Below are 26985 nucleotides of genomic sequence, written 5' to 3'. Positions count from 1 at the left end.
TATTGTTTTCAGAAAAACAAATCCCAAAGAATGCAGTTTTTAAATTATTTATTACAAAAAAAATTTACATCACAATATTTTATTAGAGTTAACTTTGTAATTAAATTATTCTAGCGCATTTATACTTTTTTTGTTTAATGACGAGTGCGTGAATGAAATTCGCATGCCGAATCACGCACACAGTGCACATCCTCTGGCATTCAAACCGCCTGAAAGCAAACGAAAATGTTTTTGATCCGCGACAACCGCCTCTGTACACTACTAGGCTAGGAGGTACTCTATGTATATACAATCCGTATAAAAATATCGACTATATACAGTGAACTAAAAAGAGAGTGAAGCCATGATCATCTAAATAACTCTACGAACGAAATTTTATCACAGCAGAACTTAAACGTTAAGATTATAAAATTAAACAATAATGAAATGTTGGGCATGTAGACACGTACAGCTTGTGAACAACAAACATAAACGCACACCAAACAATTGCGGGTCAGCCGGTGGATGATGATAAATGAAAACATTATTTTTTTTCCTCTAATTTCATTTAGTGTTTTTTTTTTCGTTTATCGGTTTGGAAGAGCTTTGCTTATCTGGTAATACTGAACGGAAATAACTTGAAAAATACATCGACAATTCAAGCAGGATCGAAAACAAAAGTTCATTCACTTCACGGTTTCTTAACGAATCTACTCACGTTATCGTTGGGCTTGTCGCCCGCCCCAGGCTGCAGGCTCGGACTAGTGGATTGCTGCACGGTGACGGTACCGGCAGTCTGGAGGCGCACCGGGGAGCTTTGGCGCACGTTCTGCCCCAGCACAGCGGATACATGCGAGAGTATCGCCTGCTGCTGCGAGTGGCTAGCGCCGGCGGCATTCGCCACCTTGATACCCGCCAACGTCGCCGCTGTTAAGGTCGATGACGTTTGCGGGCGTATTGTCGTAGTTAAGCCAGGTGACGGAGATGTAACAACCTAGAAGTGCATTTATTTAATAAAAATATTTTGTTTTAATTTCATGTAACTTACTTGAATAGTAGGTTTAGTGCCCTGGCCGGCATTGACAGGAATCATGCGTGAAGTAGTTTTCGACGCCGCCAACACCACCGGAGGAACCGCGAGCGGTGAACGTATCACCTGCTGAAATTGTTGCATCGTCATCGCCGTGGCAAGCGGCTTGTTGCCGACGATGAGCTGAGTGGCGACGCCACCTTTACCCGTAACTTGAGTCACACCAGCAACTTTCTGCTGATGCAACAGTTTCTTTTGCATCAATTGCTGGATTTGCATTTGTCGAATTTGCGCCTGTGTCGCCTGCGTTTTCAGGCCCGTAGGCAGCGTCTTCACCTGAGTTCCAATCATTGCTGGTGTCACTGAACATTAAAACAAAACAAATATAAAAAAAACTGCTTTTAATTCATAAAAATGTTAAAATTACCTCCAGAAGTAGAAACACTTTTAACAATCGTGGCCACCTGAGTCCCAGAAGGTCCCGCCTGTAAGGTTTGCGTAAATACCTGTTGATTCGCAAGCGTTGTCGCCTGCCCAGCGAGTTTCTGATTCTGACTCTTCAGTTTCAAAAAGTGGGCAACTTCACTTTCAGTCAGTGTACGCGTCACTTTATTGTTGGCCACCGCCACTGTTCCGCTCTTGATAATATGTGCACGTGGTTGCGCCTGTGTGAATTGCACAACGGCTGTTTGACCCGGCAAGTTCACCACAGTGGTGGTTTTTAACGCTTGTTGAGTTATCCCAGCCGTCTGCAGACGCATATGCTGCGTTTGTTGCTTGAGCGTCGCATTGCGCAACATCATAAGCTGGGCCGGACTCAAAGCCTTAGCAGTCATCGTACCGGTACCAACCAACGTTGCTTTCGACTGTCCAGCAGTACTGGAAACAATCAATCGCTGCGCTTGCAGTTGACCTGCACTAATACCTGGCAATGAAACAACTGATTGGTTTTGCAGAGTGGATGCTGCGACAATTCTCTGCATCCTAGCTGCATTAGGTGGAGGCGTATTCGGAGTAGAGGTCTGAACCGCGCTGACAATCGTCGGCACTGTAGTAACCTGTATTGTCTGTGAAACAGTTTGAACCTGCTGCTGTTGTTGTTGCTGCTGGATGACCACTTGCGATGTACTGGGTGTTGAATTGGGCGAGTTACCAGCCTGAGCCGCTGATGCAGCTTGCGCTTGCACCTGTTGGCGTATCAACTGCAACTGCTTCTGCATAAGCAATTGATCAGGCGGCTTCTTGTCACGATTACGCTCAGCACGTTTGCTGGCAATATCCACCGCGCTCATCGGATGATCCAAATCAATTCCATGCTCAATTAAAATACCCTCATGTTTCGGATTTTTCAAAGCAATGGAAGCAACGGTAGGCGTTGCTTTTGGTGGTACTTTTTTAGTTGGTGTGATCAGCTTAAGCGCATCGTATCTCTGCGTCATTAGCGTGGTAAACGTGCTATTATTGTCTTGAATATACAACTGCGAAGTGGGTCTGTTTGCTTTCGGTTGCACCTGGAACTTGAACATCATGCCACTGTTCATAGCGCTCTTCTGCTTTTTCTTCTTAGGAGATGTATCGATAATTTGCTTGCCTTCCTCACGCGGAACTAATATACTCTCATAACGATTACGGCATTGTTTCGGAGATCTATAAGTGTTCGAGACAGTGTTTACAAAATCAGCAACAAAGTCCCAATTCGGTGTGTGCCCAGCGTGAGTAATAGCCAAGCTAAGACTAAGTCCCTGATACGATTGTATAACTTTCAAGATGGCGGCATCTTCATGAATCGTCCAATTGTGTCCGGGTGGCTCCACATGCGGTTTAATCCCGGGGTATTTCACCCCCGGACCCATGGGCGCCATTTGCGGTCGCATAAGTCCACGGAATTTCTGAATGCGTGCATCCCTACGCATCTTCACCGCAAGCGATGTGTTGAATATAGACTTGGGTGGTTGCATAATATCCTCGCGCTTATGCACCTTCGTCGGCCGTCGACTATCCACCAAACCAGCATCCACACGAGTGCGTTTCGTCTCCTTTCGAATGTAGACATTGGGCAACTGCGTTTCCAGCATGACATTGCTGGTATCGTAGAGAAACGCCACCGTATGATCAATGTACACGTCATCATCCTGCTGTGGTGGAGTCGGCGGACACCACATCTAAACAAAGTTCATAACATTCAGCACCATACGGCCAACCAGAGAAGAGAGATGTGCGAATTCAGTATTATTTCTACACTTACCGGCATCTGTTCGCTCGAGTTTTGCGATACCCAAATCTGTAACCAACGCGAGAGTCATTGTAAAAACAAGTCAGTTAACTTTGCTGAAAGCGAGCCGCACTGCGGATGAAAGGTGTGAATTGGCGCCGGGGAAAAAAGGATGTGCCGAATGGGAAAGGATAATCGCAAATTGATCATGGAACGCGTTTCTGCCGGTCGCGGGGTAGGTCGAGGGTTTTGCGAGTGCCGCTCAGACGCTTAAAGAAGCCCCCTTGCTCTGTGTCCGGTTCGTGTCCAGCGGGGCGAGTTTTGGTGCCCGCTGCGGCACGCCGGAGCAAGTTGGCACCAAAACCTCCGCCCACCCCGCGCACGCGTTCCGTACCATCTGCCAGTTTCACATAAATAAAACGACGACCAGCACACAGTTTGCAAGAGAACTTCTTTATTTATCTGCTAAATATAATAATTATCCATTAAAATAACTATGTACATGGCTTAAACATACAACAGAACAGAAATAATCACTGGTAGTGTTAAAGAGAGAGAGAGAATTCGTTTACGAGACAACGTGTTTGTTTAAATATTTTACACCATCGGTAAAAATCAATTCGGTGGTCGGCTGAACATTCGAGCGCAGACACATAATATAGCTTCATTTTTGGAATGTGATTCGGCATTCTTGTATGTATATATGTGAGATATTCTCGTAATTGTGAAAAAAATATGATGTAGCGAGACGCATCATTGAAACTAGTAAAAATAGTATACGCAAAAACTCACATTCATGCTGGAATAATTTACATTCTGTACATAAAATTAGATGAATCGATAAAAAAATTAACTCTATTTTGTTACTTTTACTATGTACAAGTGTGTATGAGGAACGAGACACAGAGTTCCTTCGAAACTCGTCGTTTACTAAGCGTAGAAAGATTAAAATCAACGAATCACAAGCATCATTTGGGCGGTTCTTGTGACGACTCGTTTACTACTACTCCGATTTGATCGCTTGATCACATACACTATCAGCAAGTTCCTCATCATTGACAGTCTTTTTCAGCCAGCCGTCTAACGTATTCACACAATTATTGAATTTGTTAAACTTGGGCGCAACGCGTCGCTTCTTTCGACTCCTATCCGGCGACAACAGCGAATTCTCGTCATCGTCGTCGTCTAAAGCTGTATTATTAGTGAGATCGCGACTGTTTTCGTCATTTGCCGATTCGTCGTGATTATTTGAATGGCCTACATCGTTCTCATTGTGATTCGTCTCATTTGCTAGATCTACGGATGTGTCGCACTCGGGCGTGCAGTTCGCGTCCTCACTGGTAACAGACGCGAGCTCCGTCACATTATTTAATTTGGTACTATTCACAATGTTTTCATGGATACTATCAGTCTTCTCTTCGTCGCTAGACTTAATTTGATTCCTATCATCGTCCGAACACATCGAGCTATCCACCGACATTTTGCAATCCTCGTCGGTGCAATTGCTCTTGCTATCGTTGGGCGCAAGACTGTCTTTATTAATTTTAGCACGTGCGCGATTAAAACGGCGACGCTTGCGCAAACGCCTGCCGCCATGGACAGACGGTTTGCCACTTTTACCGCGACCGACCTGCATGTTTTCCTTTTCCTGCTTGTCGTTCGCGTTGAGTGTTTCGTTTGAGTTTGTGCGCCGAATGTGCGGAGTGGAGCGCTTCGTCGGCTTGACACCGGGTAGAATTGGACTCACGTCCAGCGTCCACAGATCGATTGCGACCGTACCACGCGATCGCGTACGAGGAGAATTATGATCTAACTTATTGATCTTAGGACTAACTGCTTTCTGAATTTGGATAAGAGGCTGTGAGTCTTCCAAGTCAGAAGAGTCGTCCTCCGACTCGGATTTGGCAGTGTGCGGTGATTTACTACCGTTCACCGCCTCCTCCTCGGGAGGCTCGGGACTTGTATGAGAGATGCGCGGGTGTGAACGCGTTAAACGTCGATCAGCGTTATTTACTACACGATTTGTTGCGTTACTGCCACGAGTTGGCTTATTATTCGACGTATCCAGCGTCGGTACCGTTGCTTTAGAAGCTTTGCGTTCGCGAGGCGGTTTATTATTTAGTTTTTGGTTTTTGCTGACCTGATTCGTTGCGTCCTCGCGGCTAAACGTGAGAAGCTCGCTCTCTTCCTCTAGCTCGCGCGCCCGACGCTCCTCCTCCTCGCGCATTGTCGCTATGCGGTTCTCTTCCCACTCACGCTTCTTCTCTTCAATTTCGCGTTCGGCGGCTGCAAGTTGTTCGACTGACCAAGCGGATTCGGTCTCTTCGATGAATCGCATTGCGTACCTCTCGATAGGCGTTAACTGGCAAAACAAAAATATTAATAGAAATAATTCTTCAATAAAAATGCAAAAAAAAAACTTACTTGTTTGATGAGATTGACAACTTCTTGCTCTGCCTTGCTGATTTCTGGCTCTTTTTCTTTGTCTTCCTTATCTTCAAGAGGGATGTTTTCGTCAAACTCTGCTAGTTCAGCTACAGCTTCCGCCTTTGCTGTACAGGCAGCAATGACGTCTTGGTCATCCTCGGCAGCGGCTAGAGCACTCTCCAATGCACCCATCGCAGACTTCTCGTCCGATGCTGATACAGACGTCTCCTCAGCGTGTTTTTCACGCTCGCGACTACTTGCAATGACATCAGACATACGTGTCGCCGCTGATTGTTCGCTCTGATCAATACTGAATAGATCTTGAATTGTTGTCTGCAAAATAAATTACAAACATTAATATAACAATAATAAACAATCCCAACACTAAATCATCTTCATTCAAAGTAATGTTTGAATTAACATTGAGGACCATAAGATTTTAGACACTTTGACCACACCCGTAACTCAATTTATTATTTCCCTTAGAATAAACAAAACAACATGCAAGTTGAGTTATAAACAATTCATTAGGGACTTGGCAGTGAATAAAATAATAATTAACACTCACGCTCTTGAAGTATGCAGTAGTAAAGTTGCCACCCTCAATAGCAAGATCACCCAATAATCGCTTCTGATTGGCTTTCTTGAGGATGTTTTCCTCGATGGTCATCTCGCTGACCAGGCGATAGATGTGCACATCTCGTGTCTGCCCGATTCGATGACACCTATCTTGTGCCTGCGCGTCCATGGTCGGATTCCAGTCGGAATCGTAAAATATCACAGTGTCTGCGCCCGTCAAATTCACACCAACGCCACCAGAGCGTGTCGAAAGGATAAACGCGAAGATTTTCGGATCTCCATTGAAACGCTCCATGAGTATCTATAAACAAAGCCATGATTTATTATTTTAAAAAGTTTCAAACATCCAAATTTAAACTAATGATTTAAAATAAAAGAAATGTCTGCGGAGTTCTAGAGGACTTTTAATAGTAGAACATAAAAGCCTGCTGACATCCCAGTTACAAATAATCTTGCATTGATGCAAAAGTAAGAGTAATAACCGAAGTCTACAGCTTACTGATCGTCAATGCGTGAATAGAAATGGTTCGTATTTATTTTGCTTTGACAACTAACCTGTCGTTGATCGATTCGTGTCGATCCATCAAGTCGCAAGTAGATATGTCCGTGGAAATTCAAGAACGCTTCCAGCACGTCCAGCATCTTTGTCATCTGCGTGAAAATGAGCACGCGATGCGAACCGTACTTGAGTCGTCGCAGCAGCCGGTCGAGCGTCTGCAATTTGCCACAGTCATACTGTATGAGACGCGGATGCGGAAACTGTGTTATCATGCTGGACGCAATGTGATGCAGCGGCTCGGTAGGTTCGCTCAGCTGCAGCGCAAACTGCTTGCGCTCCTGTATTCGGCCCCAGTACGTGCTTGGGTTAGGATTCCACACTTGCAGCTCGGGTTCAGGCGCGTAGGCAGAAGGCACGTAAACAATAAATCTGCAAATGAAAAATTATCTTAAGAATTGCTCAATGTGCAACAGCAAAATAAAATGATAAAAGATTAAATAAAATGTTTGATACAAGTCACCCAATTTTGGCACTGACTAGTCAAAATCGGTTGGTAAAAGTATCCTTTCGATCTCCTTTCTTTGAAATTGTAGAAGACTTGGAAGTCATCAACTACATTGGATGAGAAAGGAATGAAGAATAAAAAAAAATAACAAAGTTACACATACCTGTCAAATATATAGTTAAGTTGTTCTATAAGTTTTGTCGGTGTGTAGATGATTTCCTTCAACGTATCCGACGTTTGTCGTTCATTCAGACCATACTGCACTTCATGACACACTCGCCTGCCATTGCTCCATGAATTATTCGCACTTACAGCGGATCCAAATTTCCTCAAACTCTCTAACAAATCCATCCCGTAAATTGGTTCGCCCGAGCAACGCGTCTCATTGAACCGCGCCAGTTGATCCAGCTTATAGCTCTGCCACGTCTCTGCATCTTCCTCATCCTTCTCGTCTTCGCTCTGACTGAACGTTGACGCATACCGTACATCAATACTTTTATTGCTATTCGGCGCCTGCATGTACAGCCGTTCAATAAACTTCGAGTCAATCGATTTACGCGCTGGCGTAACGTCAACATTAATGTTGTCTTTGGCGATTGGCGAGCCCGCATTGTTAGGCAATGATGTGAGCTGCACCTTTACAACTGCCTTTGCAATAGCTGATGATTGATTGTTCGGTGTGGTGGATGCTATCGACTGTTTGGGCAACAGAGTAAGTTTTTGTCCGCTTGATGTCATTACAGTCGTTGTGCCCGTAATACCCATGCTGTTTGTATTGATGTTGCAGGTGGGCGTGAACAGGATGTGTTTGCCTGTGAGAGTTTCCACGAGTTGAGCATAACTTGGTACGGATGGTGTTAGAACACTGGATAAATTAATGGTACCTGTTGTTGGGGTTGTTGATCCAGTTGCTATTTGCACAGCTAAACAAGAAAATACGAAATATTAGAAAATCAACATTCCAACAAAACATAAATTAATAAAATTGTATGAATTATGATTGAGGATGTTATTTATGAAGCAATAACTTCCACACCTGTAATTCATCATTAATCTAACCCTCAATGGATAAAATATTCCAACAATTATGAGTAAATTAAGTCGAAATATTCAGAAGGTAAAAAAGTAAAGATTTAAATTCAAGTGAATACCTTTAATTCCACCTGGATGTTGAATCAGTTTCACTTTCGGTGCTGATTTAACTTCATCTTTTATCGACGAGGCTTTATTAACTGGATTTCGATGCACTTTCAGGCATAATCTCGACGGTGGGCATGAAGGTGGCTTAGTACGAGTGGAAATTACTTCGATAAGTTTTCTAGTAGTTTTTAACTGCCGCTGACGATAACACTGATAAGCACCAAAGTGAAACTCCAAGTGCAGTAGATTCAAACCTATAGTTTTGAGGTCTACGTTCTAAAATTAAAGAAATACGAAATTAATTTTTAATACAAAAATGACATCACCAAAGAAATATTGTTCGAGTTATGATTGAGGGCGTTATTTAGATTCAAACAACATCCACACCTTTAACACGTTTTTACTCTGCCTTCAAATTTAAAATAAATCCAACAGAATATAAAGACTCAGTTGGATGATCCGGAAGGCGTGACATTTACAACACAATCATGCTTACCTTCCACACGTCGTAATCTAACGCCGAGTAGACTATAGCCGGTACGTGCTGCACGATTCCCTCGCAGTGAAACGGCGAGATCGTCGGGCGTGCCTCGAACAGATTAGGATGGTTGCACACTTTTCGTAGTTGCATGAGCACATTGATAACGCTGAGCAAGTTTCCGGTCGAGAGGGTTTCCTTCGTCCTAGAAACAAGAGATAATTAATATTTAATAACTAGCTATTTTTAAAAGAATTTTAAAGAATGTTTTATACAAGTCACCCGATTTTTGTCACTGATCAGACAAAATCGGTTGGTAAAAGTATAACTTTAATATTCTTCCCGTGAAATTGTGAAAGACCGGAAACAATCAATCACAGTGGATGAGGAAGTAAATTTCAAAACATTAAAGAAAATAACTTACTTCGATCGAGACATGTAGTCATCGTAGAGAAATCTTTGTCGCTTAGACAAGCGACACATGACGACGTGCTCAAACTTCTGGGGCATCTGCTTCTCCACTTCACATTTTAACCGTCGTAGTAAAAACGGTCTTAGCACCTGAAATAATAGGCAACAGTTAAATATTTGTGATATTTTGTGTTACACTGAATGTGAAAGCAAAATACGTCAGACAAATGCCTCGATGTAATCACTATTAGGAAAAACCTGAATGGATGTTTATTCCATCAGTCAATCGAATCATCATTTTGTAACTAACACGCAATATATTTGGTAATTATTTTTACCTTGTGTAATCGCTTGATGATATTCTCGTTATACTCCGAATTGCCTTCAATCATGCCAGTCACCGGGTTCGAAAACCACTCCTTGAACTCCCGATGTGATTGAAACACATTCGGCATCAGAAAGTGCATCAACGACCACAGCTCCATCAGATTATTTTGCAGCGGTGTACCAGTCAATAACAACCTCTGCTGTGTTTGAAAGTTCAACAACAGTTGCCATCGTTGCGACTTGAAGTTCTTAATGTTTTGCGCCTCGTCCAAGATGAGATATTTCCACTTTTCCGGCGGAAACTCTGATGGTCTTGAATCACCAGTTTGTACGAGGTGATGCAAATGTGAAATGCGTTAGGCTTCGTCCAACCGGTACGCTTCAGCTTACGCTCCTTCTGCGAGCCATAGTACGTGAGGATCTTGAAGCCAGGACACCACTTCTTGCACTCCATTTCCCAATTGAGCATTACCGATGTGGGTACGACTATAAGATGCGGGCCCCAGTTGCTTTTCTCGCAAGCAAGGTGCGCGAGCAACGCAATCGTCTGGATGGTTTTACCCAAACCCATCTCATCAGCCAATATGCCATTCAGCTTGCGTTCGAACATCGTCACCAGCCAATCAAGACCAATGTGTTGATATTCTCGCAGTGTGAATTTCAACAGGAACGGAATCGGTGTAACGACCTAAACAAAAATTTACTTAAATTAGAAAACAATTAAATAAGATAATAAATAAAATTGTGCAAAATTTAATACATCAGACAAATGCCTCAAGCTAATCATATACCGATGAGATTATGAATGGATTATCTACATCGTCAGACCGTGAACTCATCATTAAACCAAAATTTAAGTATCAAGAAAAGATTAAATACTTACACTTGTAGATGACAGAGTATTACCCTTCGGCTGTATACTCTCGGCGATGGCGGCGGCATCGTTAATCAGATCGTTGTTATCAGTCTTGATCTCCTCTCCTTCCTTGGAATCGTCCAAGAGTGATTTCAGGCCGATTTCCGTACGCGATTCCTTCTCGGACGTCGTGGACATCTTGTCCTCATCGACTTCATCCTCGCTTTCACTCTCACCCGAAACATCATCATCGTCGCGCTCTTGATCTGACGTTGCCGCCTCATCGCCACTGGTCGGCGTCATATTGGAACTCTCGTCGGGTGGTGGTGACTGCATGTTCGCATACTTCCGCCGCAATTCCTCAATGTCCATCTCTGCCTCATCATTCAAGTCGTCAATTTCGGCCTGATGATCTTGCTCGCCTTCGGCTTGCTCCTGTTCTTGTATAGTGTTCTCGTCATCTTCTCCACTAGAGTCCATTGTGAAATCCTCGTCAATGACTTTTTTCGTTTTACTAGTTGTGGAAGCAGTCGTAGACGCTTCATTGGAATCGCTCTGAATAAAAAAAATTAATCAATCATCTGTTTACGTGTAATTTTTGATTTAAGTGTAATTTAAGAGGGAAATAATCAGACAAATGCCTCATTGTCTTCACTGATAGGTATTGTTATGAATGGATACAATACCCTCATAATTGTTAAGTCATCATGTTAAAAATAAGCGAACGTAAATAAAGAAAGAAAAAATCAAGTGTTTACTTACAGATTCCGATGACTCACTGAGTCGAATCTTGTCTCTGTGTATCAGGTAGTCCTTTGGCAATTCACTTAAGAAGTCATCGAAATCCATTTGCGATTCCCGCTGCAACGCAGCAATCTCCTCACTCTTCTCGCCTTCGTCTTGAGCCTCCTCTTGTGCAATCGTCTCCTCATCATCAGTACTGTCAATATCTGGACGAAATTCATCTGAAATAAGTAACAACGATATTAAAATGATATCATTTCAAAATAAATATTATTGTAATCTTTAAGTTGAAATTTCAGACAAATGCCTCGATGTAATCATTACTAGGAAAAACCTGAATGGATGTTTATTCCTTCATTAAATCGAATCATCATATTAATATAGAGCATTAAAATTCAATTCTGTGAAAATATCTTACCATCAGAATTAGCATTCGATGCCGGATTCGAGGTGCTATTTTGTTCGGCAATCGGCTTATTCATGCCCTCCGCAAGTAATTGCGAGTACTTCTCGGTCTGGTCCACGATGAAACTGAGATGTTGATCGAGCGCTTGTTTGCGTTTCTCCTCCAGCCGTGTGTTTTGCTTGTACTCAACCAACTTCTCGACGTTCCCCAGAAGTTCTTAATCTCTTTAGCGACGAAGGCGGCAACGCGTCGCATGTGCTGCTCGTGCGCCTTCTCGGCCTTTTGCGCCGCCTGCGCCTTGTCCTGAAAGTACTTCTGTACCATTCGCGCGCATTTCTTCGCCGCCGCCTTCTTCCACTTGCGTTCCTGCGCAAAGTCAGCGGCCAGCCATACCATCTCCTCCAGCAGGTAGTCCCAATGCGCTTTCACCCGCGGCATTTCCTGCACTTTAGGCAAACGCTTCTCCGTCCAGAGACCCTCCTTCTGCAGATCGGTAATGCGCTGCACGATATAAGCTTCGTGCTTTGCCTTTTCAACAATCTGCTCTGGATTGGTGGGCGTTGTCGGTGCCGTGGGTTGTTTGGGTACCTTCACGGTCGGAGTCTTTGTATCCAGTGGCGGTTTTGACGCACTGGGGACAGGACTCGACACCGGCGTGGAGGAGTTCATAATCGCAGAAGTAGTCGCCGTGTTCGTGCTGGTGTTGCTTGACATACCAGGCAGGGAGCTGGCCGCCGTAGCCGTCGGAATCGGCGGAGTGGTGGCCTCTTCGACATCTTTGGGATCGATACTATTCTCTTTCATATACAAGAGAAATTGCGCGGTTTTCGGTCGTTTGGCAAACTGGTACAAGTCCAGCAAGCTGCCTCCCAACTCCAGGTGGTACATCTCCAACAAGTGCTCGTTATACTTCTCACGAACGTACTTCGAGCGCACATTGCGATGATTGAGGACGCGCTGCAGTTTCGTGGCGTAGGTTTCCTTCTTGTCTTGCGGAGTTGGTAGAAATCGCTTGGGTGCCGTACGAGGGGCTGGGGTTGATGTCGTGTCGTTGGCATTTTGAAGCAGTAGTCGCACATTGCTGGCTGGTGACCTGGTCTTGGTAAGGGCTTGAACAATACTTTGATTGGTCAAACTGGGTCGCAATGGCGTTGTTTGGTTAACTTTTGTTGGACTTATGTTAATAATACGTTGAATGCCTTGTTGTGAACCAGCAACTGACTAATGATGAAAGAAAATACAACGTTAAATTTAATTTCGATGTTTAGCGCTGTTTAACGACTTACCTGAGGTATATACGCAGGGTTTGAACTTTGCGATGTGACGACGTACTGCCCACCTGCCATCTGAACGTTACGAACCACCGCCGGCTTGGATGCCAAGCCCTCCCGGGGCAGGGCACTCTGTCCAGCCCCCGGTGTTTCATCACTCATCGCCTACTTTGCAAGTATTTGTCGAAGGTCAATCGTTTCCCATTTAAAACGAATAATAGGCATCTGAAATCAAACAAGCTCGAAATGGAGGGAAAATTCAAGATCACCTTCAAAACTTTTTCTACTCCACGTTTGAAAATAAAAAGGCGCCAAATTAAAATTTTCAAATATCACTACAATCTCATATCAGAAATTCTAAAATAAAGCCGCGCTTTATTTATTCTAAAATGAAATTGTACAATAATTTCTAAATATTGCACCACGCATCGGTTGTCGCAAAGCTATGCGGCTATCGGCGCTTGACTATCGCCAGCGCCGCCGCCTGTATTTGGTAGCACGCTATCCAATGTAGCTAAGATAAAAGCGCAAAGAAACGTTAAAATAACAGGAAGCCATTATATTTAATAGTGATAATCTAATTTTTCGACGCCGGGCGTCGATTCGCCGGTTATTTACCGAAAAACAACGTACGCAATCAAATCGCCCCGGCGCACAAAGCGAAGCGCATACCGATGAGGTGACGCCATTTTCTAATCGAAAGCGAACAAAAACGGAAACTTACCATCATGAAATCCGCGAATATCGGCGCACTGGTGGCCCATCCACATTTGAAAACACTGCCACGGATCGTGTCGACTGACGGCCAGTCGTCGAATGCAACGCTTGACGCACGAAATGAATCACATTCGTGTTCGTTGCATCTTACACGTTCGCAGAGAAGGACGCTTCATCCTATCCAAACATGGCGACTGGCGCTTCTACACGAATGGCCAGTGCCGCGCGCCGCACCGTACCGCCTAGTAGCTTGCGCGCGCAGCCATATCCGCATCTGCGCAGTACATGCAAGCGCTTGCCTTCCGCTTCGAACGTGCTCGATCTCACACGAATCAAAAAGCGGCGGATTTAAAACTGAAACGTTAACGTTTACGCGCGGTGAAAACAAAAATAAAAAGTTGTTTGTATTCGGTATAACCTTAAAGAATTTAAGAATTTAAACAATGGTTGAGTTAACAACGGAAGTACATCCGTTATTAACACAAGAGTTGATTAAACTTTTAAGAGATAAGTGTGTGTCCACGATTTACCAATTTCTGGAGCAAGACGCACAGGTTTTGAGCAAAATCACAAAACTACCATTCAAATCGATTCTTGTCATCAGAAAACACATTTTAAACAAAAACGCGGCAGTCACACGTAACGGATTGGACTACTACTATGAAATGCTTCAAAAAACAGCAATTATTTCCACAAATCATTCCAAGTATGAATCATAGCATGAATAAAATAACAATAAAAGTAACAACAATTTTATTTGACAGTTTAGATGCCATTTTGGGTGGAGGTTTTTACACTGGAAGCATTTATGAAGTCTGCACACGATCCGCACAACAATTACCAATGTTTATTTATAAATTCATGCTTGATTTCTTAGAGAAACACAAAAATCAGCAAACTCTCATGTATTATGACACAAAATTCACATTCAATCCTTTATATTTAAAGTATATCTGTGATAAACAATTTGGTATTGGTAAAGAAGACGAAATATTTGCTAATTTATTCGTTGGGCAAGTTAAGGACATTGTTCAATTAATTGATGGCATGTATGAACTCAAGCAAAAACTTGAAAGGAAGAAAACAAAAGTGAGAGTAGTTGTGATTGATTCATTAACAGCCATTTTATATTCTAGCATAAGAATTGAGAAGCATAACATGTTGTTGAACTGTTTAATCAATGTTATGAGATTAATGGCTGTAGAGTATCATATTTGTTTTGTTATCACTAGTTTACTGACTGTTGAGGGTGATAAAGTTTATGGTGGGAAGTATTGGCAGACTTTGCCTAATGTTAGATTAGTTTTGGAAGCTAAAGAGAATCATTTTCAAATTAATATTGTTAAAAATAACTTGGGTGATGCCAATCAACATTGTACTATCGTTTTATAATTTATAAGCCAAGCAGTAAGCAAATGAATTTTTTAAATTAAAAATCAATTCCTAACCTCAATCAATTAATAATCATGTCGTTGGTCGCTGCGTATGGTGATTCAGATTCTGAAAACTCGAATAATTCTGATAATTTCAATGGAAATAAAGATTCGCCAGAGAGTTCAGGGCGTTCAAGTGAAGATGAAGAAGAAACGAAAGGCAATAACTTAACTAGGTAATGTATACAGCACTAAAATGTATTGAAACTAAGTCCGCCTAAACCATCTCCCAAATTCGGAATGCGTAGTGTTAGTTAAAGAGTGTTTAAAAATCCTTCAGCTGCATAACATTTCAGTTTACCAAACCAAGATACACCATTACCATCAGCTGATAAACTGCCCATACCAGGCTTCCTAGCAAAAGACAACAATGGCTACCTTCCAACCACATCAGTCTTCTCAAATCCGTTTGTTGAGGCTGAAAAAGCCAAGAAATTGGCTCTGGAGAAGCATGTAAAGATGGTGGATAACGGAGCGGCCATTACTATCAACGGGAAAAAAGTCTGCTGGAATTATCGAAAAGGACGCTGTCGGTTTGGCCACAACTGCAAATATGCACATGATTCAGATCTGCAAAAGAGCACAGCACAACTGGCTGCAGAGAATCAGATTCAGGAGACTGTGGTGTGTCAGAGTGACAATACAGGGCCGAAACGAAAACACAACGCAAGATTACAAGAAACGAATGGAAACATATCAGATGAAGAATTGAGTACAACTATGGGGAACAACAAGAGAAAACGGCCGGGATTATCACAGAGACTGCAGCCTGGAAAGAAAGTAATCAAACAATATCAGAAACTTAAGAATAATCATAATCATCATCAGTAATTAGTGGTAATTTAGATTTAGGGTGTAATATCAATGCAAATGAGGAGACTTAAATATTATGTACCTAAGATTTTGAAACGTTTAACTTAAAATGTTTGTAGACACATTAAATTCGATTAATGTTGAGTTTTGTGTGTTTTGTTTAAAAACCCAGATATTTTTGTTTAATGGTGGCTATTATATTGACGCCATTTTGTGTTGATCAAGAATGAGTGTTTAAACATAAAAACTTAAGTTCTATGACTAAAAAAGTTAAAATTAAAATTTTATCGTTGTGGATCGCATTTCATCTTTTTCAAAGGAATCCAACAGAAAATAAAGCTTTCTAGAGGGTTGCATACCTAAAATGTTAGGTTAACTGTCGCTTTTTGAATGTTTTACGAATTCTTAGCAGTTATTTGCATGAAATTAAATGTTTTATGAGATAAAACAATTCGCACTACAAAAATCATATCACTATTTACTCTAAATAACTAAACATAACATATTTCATTACATTTGTATGTTTAGTGATAGAGAATACTTTATTTTATGACTGTTCGACTGCTGCTTCTGACTGGATTACACTTCGTTCGCAGGTCTGACAAATAAATTTCGTGCCTGCAGTTTATACAAAAATAGTTGAGATGATTTTCTGTTTACAAGTTTCGAATGCTTAAATATTTATATGTTACATCAGCGTATATATCATACATCTTCAACGCTCTCAAATTGAATTCCGTCATCAAAAAATACCCATAGAAAAAGGCGATACAAGTGTTTTTGCTTCTTTTTTAGTTGTAGTAGTATTACAGTAATACAATTGTTGTTGGTTGTTTCATCAATAAGTCGAGAGAACCCAGCTGGTTACATAATCCACAATCATCATGTTATAACATATCAAACAATATGCCGATTATTCATCGACAATCACATTCATTAGTAGGTAAATGTTCTCGAAGGATTAGTGTGTTTAAAATCGAGACACCGCGCGCGCGCACGCGTACAATTTATTATAAGCGTATCATACGAAAATAGAAATTTATTTTCATATTTGTCATTAAAAATTTATTAATACCACTTAAGTCACCAATATATCTGTGCAAGTGTTCTGATATATCCAGGTACGATTCATGTGAAGCACTCGAAACCACTGGTTTTACAATGCGCATCAATATTTATGTACATTGATGCACATTGTAATCATTCGAGACAAACACCGAGTGCTTCTTTGCGTTACTTCAAAAATTCCAAATTATTACTGCCTACGATTCTCTAAATCTAATGTCTTTGATATTGCCACGCTAACTAGGTTGCATCTGCGTGTTTTTTTTTCTTCTTTCATTAACAATTAACAAGTATATTTCCACTAAAATTTCTGACTGATAAATAGTTTTCGACTAACTATTCAACTAGAACCACCATGTGGTGTGTGTGGCTATGTATCGGTGCTAATATGTATACACTCATTTTAAGAAATACTGCCTTTCAAAACCCATCCACTTCATCCCGGTCATATTAATAATAGATTGGTCTTAGCGTTTTTGGCCTGATTGCGCAACAAAAGTGTTTCGACAGGCACTGAGAGAATCAACAATGAAAAAATTCTAGAATCGGATTGCATTGGCACCAAAAGTGTATCAAAATTTCCAACCAAACTTAGCATCCCACGTGACTATCAAGATTATCACTAACTTAATTAAAACTAACGACATTTACACATACACGTTTTTTTTTGCTTGTACTTACATACGGTAGAAACAAAAACCGAACAATTATTTGAGCAAAATAAACCGTAATCAAGTAAAGATCAAAAGAATCCATACTCTACTCAAGAATCAAATAAGGAAAATAAAATACGATTAAAAAATAAAAACGACCGCAAAAGAAAATTAAGTAAATCGTCGAATACATAGCGTGATTTACACGTTAATAGATTTCCGGCTTCATCTGCTTCATGTCCGGCAGACCATTCGTCGGTTGAATTAGTTTAAAATTCAACTGGCTGCCGGTGTACAGATGTCCGTTGGTTTTCTGCTCGGCAGGTAAGTGCGGCTCAGAGATTGGTGGACTCTCCGAATCTAGAGAACAAAAACACAAAATTAAATAATATCCATTAAAATAACATAATATTATGATTATACCTGGTATGGATCTCCAAAATTTTTTCGACGTCTTCCAATCCTCCCGCAGTGACAGATTATACATGGAATAATCCGGATTTCCAGTGACTTCCTTCTCGATATTCAAAAACTCCGGCAGCCATTTATCCACGGCATAATCAAGCGCAGAATAAGTCTCAAGAAGAATCAAACCTTTACATCTCGGATGCCCTGGTTCTTCATAGATATCCAACTGGAAGTACTGATTGTTCACCAGGAAACAACGACGCTTCTTGTAGATGGTGAAATGTGACTTATCCTTCTGCGCAAGATGGTTGATGTAGTCACGATGCGTGATCTGCGTTTTTACTTCGACAATCTGACCACCAGGTTCGCGCTGCCGGCGCACAGTGTGAATGTAACTGAAATAGCCTGCAAGCACGAGAAGAGGACAAGAGGTGAGACCGCGTTTCAGGTCTGTATAAAATTTGCAGAGCAATTAGTAGGAAACTAACAGAGAATGTTAATCGTTCAATTTTGTTTTTCTCATGTAGAGCAAACAATCGCAACTTGTTTTAATTTAAAACATACAATTTAGATGTATCTGATGGCGTATACTTTTCGATTCTCACCTTTCTGTCCGCGCTTGCGCAAGCGCACCTGATTGGGCGAGTTGCTCTGCAGATAGGTATGCACCACTTCAAAGTCCTGGAAGCGTGGAAACACCTTGTTCTCCGGTAGAGGGCCTTTGATAAGAAACTTCAGCTTGCGAGATGTATTCAACAAGCGATCGCCGGTGTCCAATCCGATCTTGTTACAAACCGAACCGATCATACGACGCATTTTACCGTCAAAATCGGTCGAGTTATCGATGACATCAAAGTATGGATGACCGATCCAGGCGGCAGCAGCGTTGTAATCAAGTTCTTTTGCCAATTCAACACCTTCGGAACGACATGAATGATCCTAAAGTAAGAAATAAATCAATTTCAAAATGGCCGCTTTTATATGTCATACAAAACTAACCTCAGTTGTGTAAAACTCTTCAGCACCATTAGCAGCCGAAACCATATGAATAATCTGATTGTATCGATTATCTCTGAGCTCAACATCATTCCAAGAATTATCCCGGAGAAGTTTCTCCCATTTATCCTTGGAGATAAACGCCGAGGCATCCATAGCACCACGATCACAAATAATCATACAGTTGCGCTTGCAGGTTTTTCCAAGTTCGAAGAAAGTGTTTTCAATCTGGATCATAGTCCGTAATAAATTCTCTTGAAATTTCAATGCTGCAAACACAAAACACAACACAAATTAACACAAAATTATGATTTTTAGGTGTAAACATGGCGGATAGACGGTGCTAAATTAATTAGCGTACCAGTTAGCTACAACAACGCGAATCAGGTACAAAATGAGAAGAGGACAATCGTAATGTAATGTATTCGGTTAGCAATACAATATGGATGCATTGATCTCTGATTTACGTTTGTCTCTCACCCTCGCTACCCGTAAACGCCACCCGGCAGCATTCTTCGCAGTCGTCCGTATTGTGCAGCTCGCCAAAGAGAGACAAACGGCGCTCTTTTTCGACTGATTGCATATTGTTTGTTACCGATTAAAATCAAAAAGAAAATCATTGTTAAAATAAATGCATGAAGTGATACAAAAGAAAAGAAAAACAAAAAATCAAGTCAAGGTAATGTTGTATTGTGTAAATCTGTGTCTTATTTCAATAATAATTTCCATAAAATTGTTTTTTTAGGTTATGACAGAGTGCTAATGCACCGACGCAAAACACGTGTTTCTACAGTAATTACATTGACGTTGGCAACTTAAACACTTGAATTTTTGCAATCTAATCGATTTTAAATTACAAAATCTGTCGCAATTACATGCAATGATATTGCAAGTCATAAATAATTAAACACACACTTGGCACGTGTGTATTACAGTGATTTTTATAAAATCAATACAATCTGAAGCCATAATATAAGTAAAAATAACATCTAGAAGCCTTAGACTGCTTCCCTAACTCAATTAATCACGCTGATAATAATAGTAATCATAAACTCCAACTCGCAGTTGTCACCGCAAGTTTTTAAACTTTGTAAACTTTTTCGTGCGTTTCCCGAAAATATTTTCTCGCCCAAAAATACGCGCCGCACCAATGCGGGCGGCCATCGCCAACAATTCGACCCCATAACGCGCGCCGCCAATGTATTATTTTAACTTTAACATTAGCGCAAAGATAGGAATAGAATAAAACATAACGCGACGCGTGCGAAAAGATTTCTCCGCTGCTCTCAGTCGACCAGAGCGCAGCATCATGATGAGGATTAGCGTCTATATTATAAAAGCTCAACACTCTGGTGGCGGAAATATTTTGGCCGGCGTTCAAGACGATGCTCAATCAGGACTTTAGCGTATTTTTAGCGCAGACGTTTCTAAATAGGTCTGTCCGCGTGCGCGTACGGCCGCCATCTTGTCCAACTCAGGTGATTTGCTATTTTCACTCAGAAAAAAATCAGAAATTATCAATTTGTTGATTCAATATTTATCGATATCGATGTATCTCTCATCTATTTCAATATTTGCTGATGTACTTGAAGATTAATTCATAAAACAAATATTTATGCGTATTTTGCGCAGGAAATTCAATATTGTTTGAGTGCAAATTTGAGGTCATAAAATAAACAAAATCAGTTGTAAAAATTAAATTGTCGATCGACAAAATATGATGATTTTACTGATTCATTACCGCGTAATTAAACTGGCGTCGCTCCAGACATTTGTTTATATCCACTGGCATTCACGCGAGTACTACTCATCGATTTAATCGAAGAATTATTTGTAAACAATGTGGAAACATTTCGGCCGAGTTAGTGTTTTATCGCGTCAACAACATAAACAATACGCGTTTTTAATTATTTGTAACCAGAGTGCGAAAAATGTCATGTGACACATCGTAACAGACGCGTGTCACCAACTTCAAATAAAATATAATATCGATATAGAAATTTATGCAATTGTTTTGTAAATGTTAAAATTGCAGCCGACATAATATAATGATAAGTTTTGCAATAGGTAACAGCGATTTGCATGCAAATGCAAAGTTTAAAAAGCGCGATATCGACGTTTAATGCGTTACATGTTTCGTGACTACTCGAAACTTAAACACTTTTCTTATCAAATTGTTGAAGTTCGAGTAATTTACATTTTTTGTACTTTTGGAGTGACACTTTTATTTTAGAGTTTGTATTAAGTAACAAAGAAACAGACGATTTTAAAACTAAAAATGTATGTGTCGATACAAAGTTGTCGAACTTTTACACTTGACCCAAGTAAAAAAAAAAACACTCATTACACAACTCTTTTGAAAGTACCGCTAATGATTTCAAATATGTACAGATATAAATCTATCAATCGTACAGTATATTATTGTATTATTTGAAAAATGCTTTGTATGCCTTCGGGTATTATAGAGTAAATATGTTTGTAATGTGACATGTTTGATTATAGCTGTAATTTATTTAAAGTAGACGAAATTCCATGTAAACTATTTATGTTAATGAGATTACTTAAATTTGAAATAAAACCAAAAACCAAAAAGGTTTATAAAATATTAGACTGTTAGAATGTCACTAAAGCGGAAAATAAACTAAATGGTATTTTGGCTGTCTAGAGTTGAAAGTAGATAAATTGCAGTCAAAATAAAATACGAATATGAACATCATGTTTGCGTAATGCATAACTCTTTTCATGATCATTTAATCATTATAATGTGATTTATATTATAATAACCTTGGACTAAAATACGTGACAACTGCCTCTTTTTTAACTAAACAAATTAGTAAGAGTTTTTTTTCCTGATTGTGAAATAGTTTGGTTAAACTTTAGTCAAAGTATATTTCAAAATCAATACTTGTGGGACTTTTAATTGAAAAAATGTAATTATTGTTTGAAAAATGTAAACATTTTGAAACTTTAATGAAAATATGTACTTTTTAGACTATTTTTCAATCTTACTTCATGAAAAACTGTGTTTAAACGAAAAATATACACAAAAAGTCCAAATCAACTCATTTTCGGAAAGTTAGACATTTTAATAATAAAAATATTGAAAAAGTGTAAATTTTCAAAGACTTAATAATTAACTTTTAAAAAGCAATAGTTCAGTTAAATTTTGTCAGAATAAATTTCAAAATCAATAAATTTTCTGTTCTATTATTTGCAAAAACAAAACAAAAATATTATTTTCACAAAGCACGAAATGTTAAAAATCTCCTTAAAATATTACGATTTTTGACTATTTTCAACCTTATTTATTGAAGCTAAGCTAAGTTATAGGCATTTGAAGAATAAATTCAGTGAAAAAATGATTTTAAAAAATCTATCATTTAAAAAAGCTGAAGAATTTTTAGATCAGAAGTATAGAATTGAAAATGTAAAAGTTAAATGGACAAGACAAATTTGAACATGTTTCAAAAAATCGCTTTGAATCACTTTGAAGTTTCTCGAACATATCTTTATGTTACTTTCCTGTTATTCTCAACGAGATTATTTCTAAATTTACTTTTCTCAAACTTTTTCCCCTTCAACAATCACACAAATGATTCAATTCAATTAAAATAGCAGCAATCATAACGATAACTCATTCACAATTCACAATGACGTATATCTCGTACATTCGCAGCATTTCCCGTTTACTGTTATTGTGCATATTGCACAATTTTGCATCAGCCAGCATGAGAAGCGCAATTTACTAATCACGCACGTGGTAAACTCCGCACGTGATTTGCCACGCTAGCAAAAGTTTCAGCGCACAACCAGCAACAACACTGACGTGCGTGCCGCTGCGCTAATTCACATCTGTACGCGGCACACATTTTCATTTTCATTCATAATATTTATACGATCCATTAGGAATTTTGGCACTATTTCTGACCTACGTAAATACGCAACTACTTTTTGCTTAAAGAAGAGAATTTACATTCACAATACCGACTCATACAGGCAGTTTTCTCAAAGGTTTAAGTACAGTAGAATAAATTTAGCACAAATTACATGTGAGAGAAGCCAAAAATTGCTTATCTCTTGACGTTGGTGCAATAAATCACAATGGATTAATATGAACACCTCTAAACTAGACTCAAAAATTTTATGAAGGCTTAAAATAAATATTTAAAAAATCAGTTTGTACAAATCTATAGAATTATTTGTATTGGGTAAACAATATGAGAGATTTTAAAACTGATAATGACTGAAATAAAGTTGGATTATTTTTTGTGAAGTTCAATAAACTCTGCAGCTACTGAAGCAGTAAAAATGTGTGTTTAAACATTAAACTCAGACATAACAGTTATTGATGTTAATGTTTAAAAAAGGGATTTTACAAGTGTCGAAGTCATATTATTTCCCAGCTGATTCATAACTGGAATCGATAACAGCAAAAATAACACCGCGTTGACATCATGACTTACTTGGTATTAATATTAATCGCAAGAAGTTCAATTCAACATCGTATTACATTTTAAAGAGAAAAGTGAACGTCAATCGGGTTTTTTGTTTTGTTGAAAACTTTGTTCAATCGAATTGCAACTATGTACGTAATATTAATCGGTATCTTATAATATAATATTACCGTAGGATATTATTACTTTCATGATATTTTTTTAATCTTAATATAAACACGGCGTTAAGGCTGCTAAGAATCAAATTATTCATTTTTTAATCGCAAATTCCGGGTTTAATTCACTTCTGACCCATTTGATATCAAAATTTAAGCTGTCAGCAGAATTATATTAATGTTATCGTCTGGTACATATTCTAGACATACTGACACAGTTTCTTTCGATGCCAATAAATAAATAAAACGTTTTCATTCGTGAAATACTGCACCAGATTAAATCATACAATAGAAAATTTAAAATTTGCAGGAAGTATTGTACTCACAGATTAAATAAAACTGTTTTGACCTAAAATGGAACCTGCCAAAATTGTATTAAATCAAAATATCCATGACAATTGATAAGGATAGCCTTAAACTCTGCATGAAAACTATCTTCAACCATAAAAGTATCGAAAATATTAAAAGTCTAGACTTTAACTCAAATTCAATATCAAATTAAATCAAAAACTATAATCTAAAATATAAAAATGAATCGGAAAATCTGTTGGTAAACGCATAACTCAACAACGCCTAGACCAATTTGGACAATTATTTTTTTTAAATGTTCGTTAAAGTCCAAGAATGGTTTTTACGTCGAGAAAAATTCAAATAATTGCCGGGAAAACCCTAAAGACAGCCCTTTTCTATGGGATAATTACACAAATTTTTATAACACACTACCGGGACGAAGACGCGGGCTAAAGCTAATCTTTAATAAAACCTGTGAATATTAATAAAAATAATCAAATTACCAAAAATTCCGAGAATAAATACCAAATCTAACTAATACAAAGATTAATTTTCCTATTAGTTGTCCCCGAGTTATTTTTACCTACACACAATAATTGGAAACGCAATAAATTCCTATTCGTAAAAAAACTGTCATCGATTCATAAAGAAGCCCAACCTTGACTGCGCCTCGAAAAGTCGTTAAACCCTATTATCTCCGCCGCTCACGTGTGCCGTCCGATTATTGTACAAACATTAATATTCGTTAATAAATTTTTTCGTTGATCCGCGCCGCACGAAAATCTACATACGACGCGCACGCGAATATCGTGTTCGAGCATAATTCACCTTCGAGACCCAATCGAATTAAGTAAACAATACTAAAAATAACAACAAACCCACACTGCGACGTAAATTAATCGCCAATTAATCAATTGTCAGCAGGTTGCAACCAACATGCAACGCGGCATTTAATAATCAACACTCGGCGATATTTTCAATTCGTATTGTGTGTCAACTCTGGCCTAATTACACGATTGTTTGGTGTTATTTTGTTTTGTTTTGTAATCGATGTTGTGGTGTGGGGGGATAATTGCGCACAATTGTAATCAACTACTAGTAATAATAATAATAAGATAAAAGTGGGTGTCTCTCACCTTCCGTTTCGCTGAGATCGCTGAATTTGATTCCGCCACTGGAAAATGAAACAAACAAAACAGAGCGCAATTAGTTTCGCATTGTGACATGTCGTTCCTTCGGTTTTTTTTTTGCTTAGATATTAATTTACTATTACAAACTTGCGGAATATGAAACCGAAGGATGTAATATGAGCATAAAAATAACAAAACGATCAATTATTTATCTGAATTCACGCCTTGGAGTTTACTTTGAGATAATTTTTAATGCTTTTGTTTGATTTTTAAGACTTGAAGTCGTGAAAATAATGATGGATGAGGAAATACCTACCTGAGTAGCACGCTTGCCGTCTCAGGTACGCGGAATACCTGCAAACAAGTACGAAATGCCAACATTGTTGTTGCTACACCCCCCAAATATTCACATTCAGGTTGTGAAAAAATTCAATTTCTCAACAAAAAGACCCAAAAAATATTTAAAGAAAGAAAGAAAGACGAGTCATGTGAACAGAATATACCTGTGTTTCTGTTCGTGTAGCATTCGTCTTTCTGTGTTTGAATGTTTTTAACTTGCAATCTTTAAATGGCTTCTAAATACTTGTTCTTTTAAAAAGTCGTTAATTTGATTGTATGTCATTTAAAATAGAGGTCATGCTCACCTTCCATCCCAAGTTCTCAAAGAATGTACACAGCCTGGACTGTCCTGTTGTTTTACCACCGCAAGGACCTAAATTTAAACAAATAGTTTATTATATTATAGCACAAATTAGTGTGATGCATGTGTATTAGATGTATATTGGGTTGCATAACAGTGGAAATGTGCCCGCGTCCAAAAACGTGGTCTATTCCCGTCGATTTCGCCAGATTCGCACTGGATTTGACGAGTGATTTCAACCGCAATTAACATTGCGGTGTTAATAGTTTATGGCAAGCACAAACAATCAGCGTGACCTTCAGTACAACGCAATTTCAACAACCTGATGTAATACGATTTTAGGTTAAAGCCGCATGATGAATAAGTGCATGGCTGAGTTTTAAATTATTTTAACTTACCGCCTGTTAACACAAGTTTATACACTCGCTTCTCTTCTTTATCCATGATTGCGAATTATCAAGTCGATGTGGAATAAAATAACGTTGAAAATTTATTTCACCCTTCACAGGTGAAAATTAGATGGACGTTGTGTGTGGTGTAGTAGTGCTGACGATGTTGGTGCGCTACTGGATTTTGCCCATGTTGGTCTTGTCGGGCGATGTGTGGGGCCTCTTCAACACTCACTGGTCGTTGTCGTCATTGTGATTTGAATGACACTGGTCGAGTTGTTGTTGTTGCGTTGCAGTCCCACGAAGGGGGTTGGTTGTTGCTGACGAGCGAACGAGCGCTGCTCGACTCGACGGACTCGACGACGTGCGGCCGAATGCGCGGCGAGACGTGTGGACGACGTGCGCGACTGCGGCGACACCGACGAAACGGTGACGGGTGACAATTTTTTTTAATTTATCGGCTGCGCTGCCTGGCTGCCGCCTTGGGCGACGTGCGGCTCGAGAAAGGGACAATTCACGAGATTTGGGAAGCGAGCGCCCGTCGGCGCTGCGCGGGACGGGACGATTCGGATATTTATGGCCATCGGCGCGAAGCGGGAACAAAGCCAGCGTGCGTGCGGCGGCGTCGTTGTTGCCGCCTCCGATTGCACACGCGCATTGCGCAGTATCCGCGGCGGTTTTCAAGGCGAATATCCTAATTTAACTGCAAGAAAAATTTCCACAATTAAACTATCGGTTAAAAATGGCGCATGCTGAAAACAAAATTATTAAGTATAACAATCGGAGTATTGTTATAAACAATTACCTGTTATCATTATCCACATAACAACTACAATTACACAAGCATGCCAAATATTATCATTTATACTGCAACAGTTTATAAAAACAGCAATTTAAACAACTTTAGACTAATTTTTCAGGTTCGGAAGTGTCAGCCATGTTTGAAAAAGTTTTGACATGTGACAGACAACCAATCA

The 26985-nt window shown here is 39.6% G+C and overlaps 3 protein-coding genes across 6 annotated transcripts; 1 reads left to right on the top strand and 2 right to left on the bottom strand.

Moving 5' to 3' along the window:
• Window positions 1–31: 31 nt before the first annotated feature.
• Window positions 32–13802, bottom strand: dom (domino helicase). Its single transcript, XM_065318058.1, is given in 21 exon segments — window positions 32–209; window positions 698–973; window positions 1028–1371; window positions 1437–3171; window positions 3255–3290; window positions 5362–5583; window positions 5646–5981; window positions 6217–6528; window positions 6783–7155; window positions 7395–8154; window positions 8383–8647; window positions 8868–9054; window positions 9274–9410; window positions 9599–9879; window positions 9882–10275; window positions 10471–10998; window positions 11206–11408; window positions 11606–11800; window positions 11803–12814; window positions 12880–13089; window positions 13589–13802. Coding segments are annotated over 20 exon segments (7752 nt in total). The 5' UTR covers window positions 13027–13089; window positions 13589–13802; the 3' UTR covers window positions 32–200.
• A 153-nt stretch (window positions 13803–13955) lies between these two features.
• On the top strand, window positions 13956–15971 carry LOC135804263 (uncharacterized). 2 transcript variants are annotated; one of them, XR_010551006.1, is made up of 4 exons: window positions 13956–14287; window positions 14346–14988; window positions 15079–15190; window positions 15325–15355. XR_010551006.1 is itself a non-coding variant. In XM_065318082.1 (2 exons), the coding sequence occupies exons 1-2, from the start codon at window positions 15048–15050 to the stop codon at window positions 15843–15845; spliced, it is 678 nt and encodes a 225-aa protein (XP_065174154.1). In that variant the 5' UTR covers window positions 14997–15047; the 3' UTR covers window positions 15846–15971. The 2 variants fall into 2 exon arrangements, 1 of the variants encoding a protein (XP_065174154.1); XM_065318082.1 differs by lacking the exons at window positions 13956–14287; window positions 14346–14988 and having other exon boundaries at window positions 14997–15190; window positions 15311–15971.
• Window positions 15972–16285: 314 nt separating this feature from the next.
• On the bottom strand, window positions 16286–26593 carry Ttd14 (TRPL translocation defect 14). 3 transcript variants are annotated; one of them, XM_065318072.1, is made up of 9 exons: window positions 26018–26593; window positions 25624–25691; window positions 25296–25333; window positions 24986–25023; window positions 19430–19522; window positions 18953–19218; window positions 18559–18892; window positions 17969–18358; window positions 16286–17905 (listed from the first exon to the last, which is right to left on the bottom strand). In XM_065318072.1, the coding sequence occupies exons 1-9, from the start codon at window positions 26061–26063 to the stop codon at window positions 17754–17756; spliced, it is 1425 nt and encodes a 474-aa protein (XP_065174144.1). In that variant the 5' UTR covers window positions 26064–26593; the 3' UTR covers window positions 16286–17753. The 3 variants fall into 3 exon arrangements, with proteins under 3 accessions (XP_065174144.1, XP_065174145.1, XP_065174146.1); XM_065318073.1 differs by lacking the exon at window positions 19430–19522 and having other exon boundaries at window positions 26018–26587; XM_065318074.1 differs by lacking the exons at window positions 19430–19522; window positions 25296–25333 and having other exon boundaries at window positions 26018–26589.
• Between the last annotated feature and the right edge of the window lie 392 nt (window positions 26594–26985).

The sequence above is a fragment of the Atheta coriaria genome, unplaced genomic scaffold (genome assembly GCF_025399875.1).
Source record: "Atheta coriaria isolate IRGN ID8LTWV9N9 unplaced genomic scaffold, Caltech_Dcor_3.1 hic_scaffold_3_pilon, whole genome shotgun sequence".
Lineage (NCBI taxonomy): Eukaryota > Metazoa > Arthropoda > Insecta > Coleoptera > Staphylinidae > Dalotia > Dalotia coriaria.
This window is presented reverse-complemented; position numbering and strand designations above follow the sequence as displayed.

Coding starts and splice junctions, on each gene's coding strand:
- LOC135804263 (XM_065318082.1), top strand. CDS start 15,048: ATGTCGTTGGTCGCTGCGTATGGTGATTCAGATTCTGAAAACTCGAAT. Junction 15,191..15,310: donor AAAGGCAATAACTTAACTAG/GTAATGTATACA, acceptor ATAACATTTCAG/TTTACCAAACCAAGATACAC.
- Ttd14 (XM_065318072.1), bottom strand. CDS start 26,063: ATGGATAAAGAAGAGAAGCGAGTGTATAAACTTGTGTTAACAGGCG. Junction 25,334..25,623: donor TTGAGAACTTGGGATGGAAG/GTGAGCATGACC, acceptor ACTTGTTTGCAG/GTATTCCGCGTACCTGAGAC. Junction 19,523..24,985: donor CGATCTCAGCGAAACGGAAG/GTGAGAGACACC, acceptor ATATGCAATCAG/TCGAAAAAGAGCGCCGTTTG.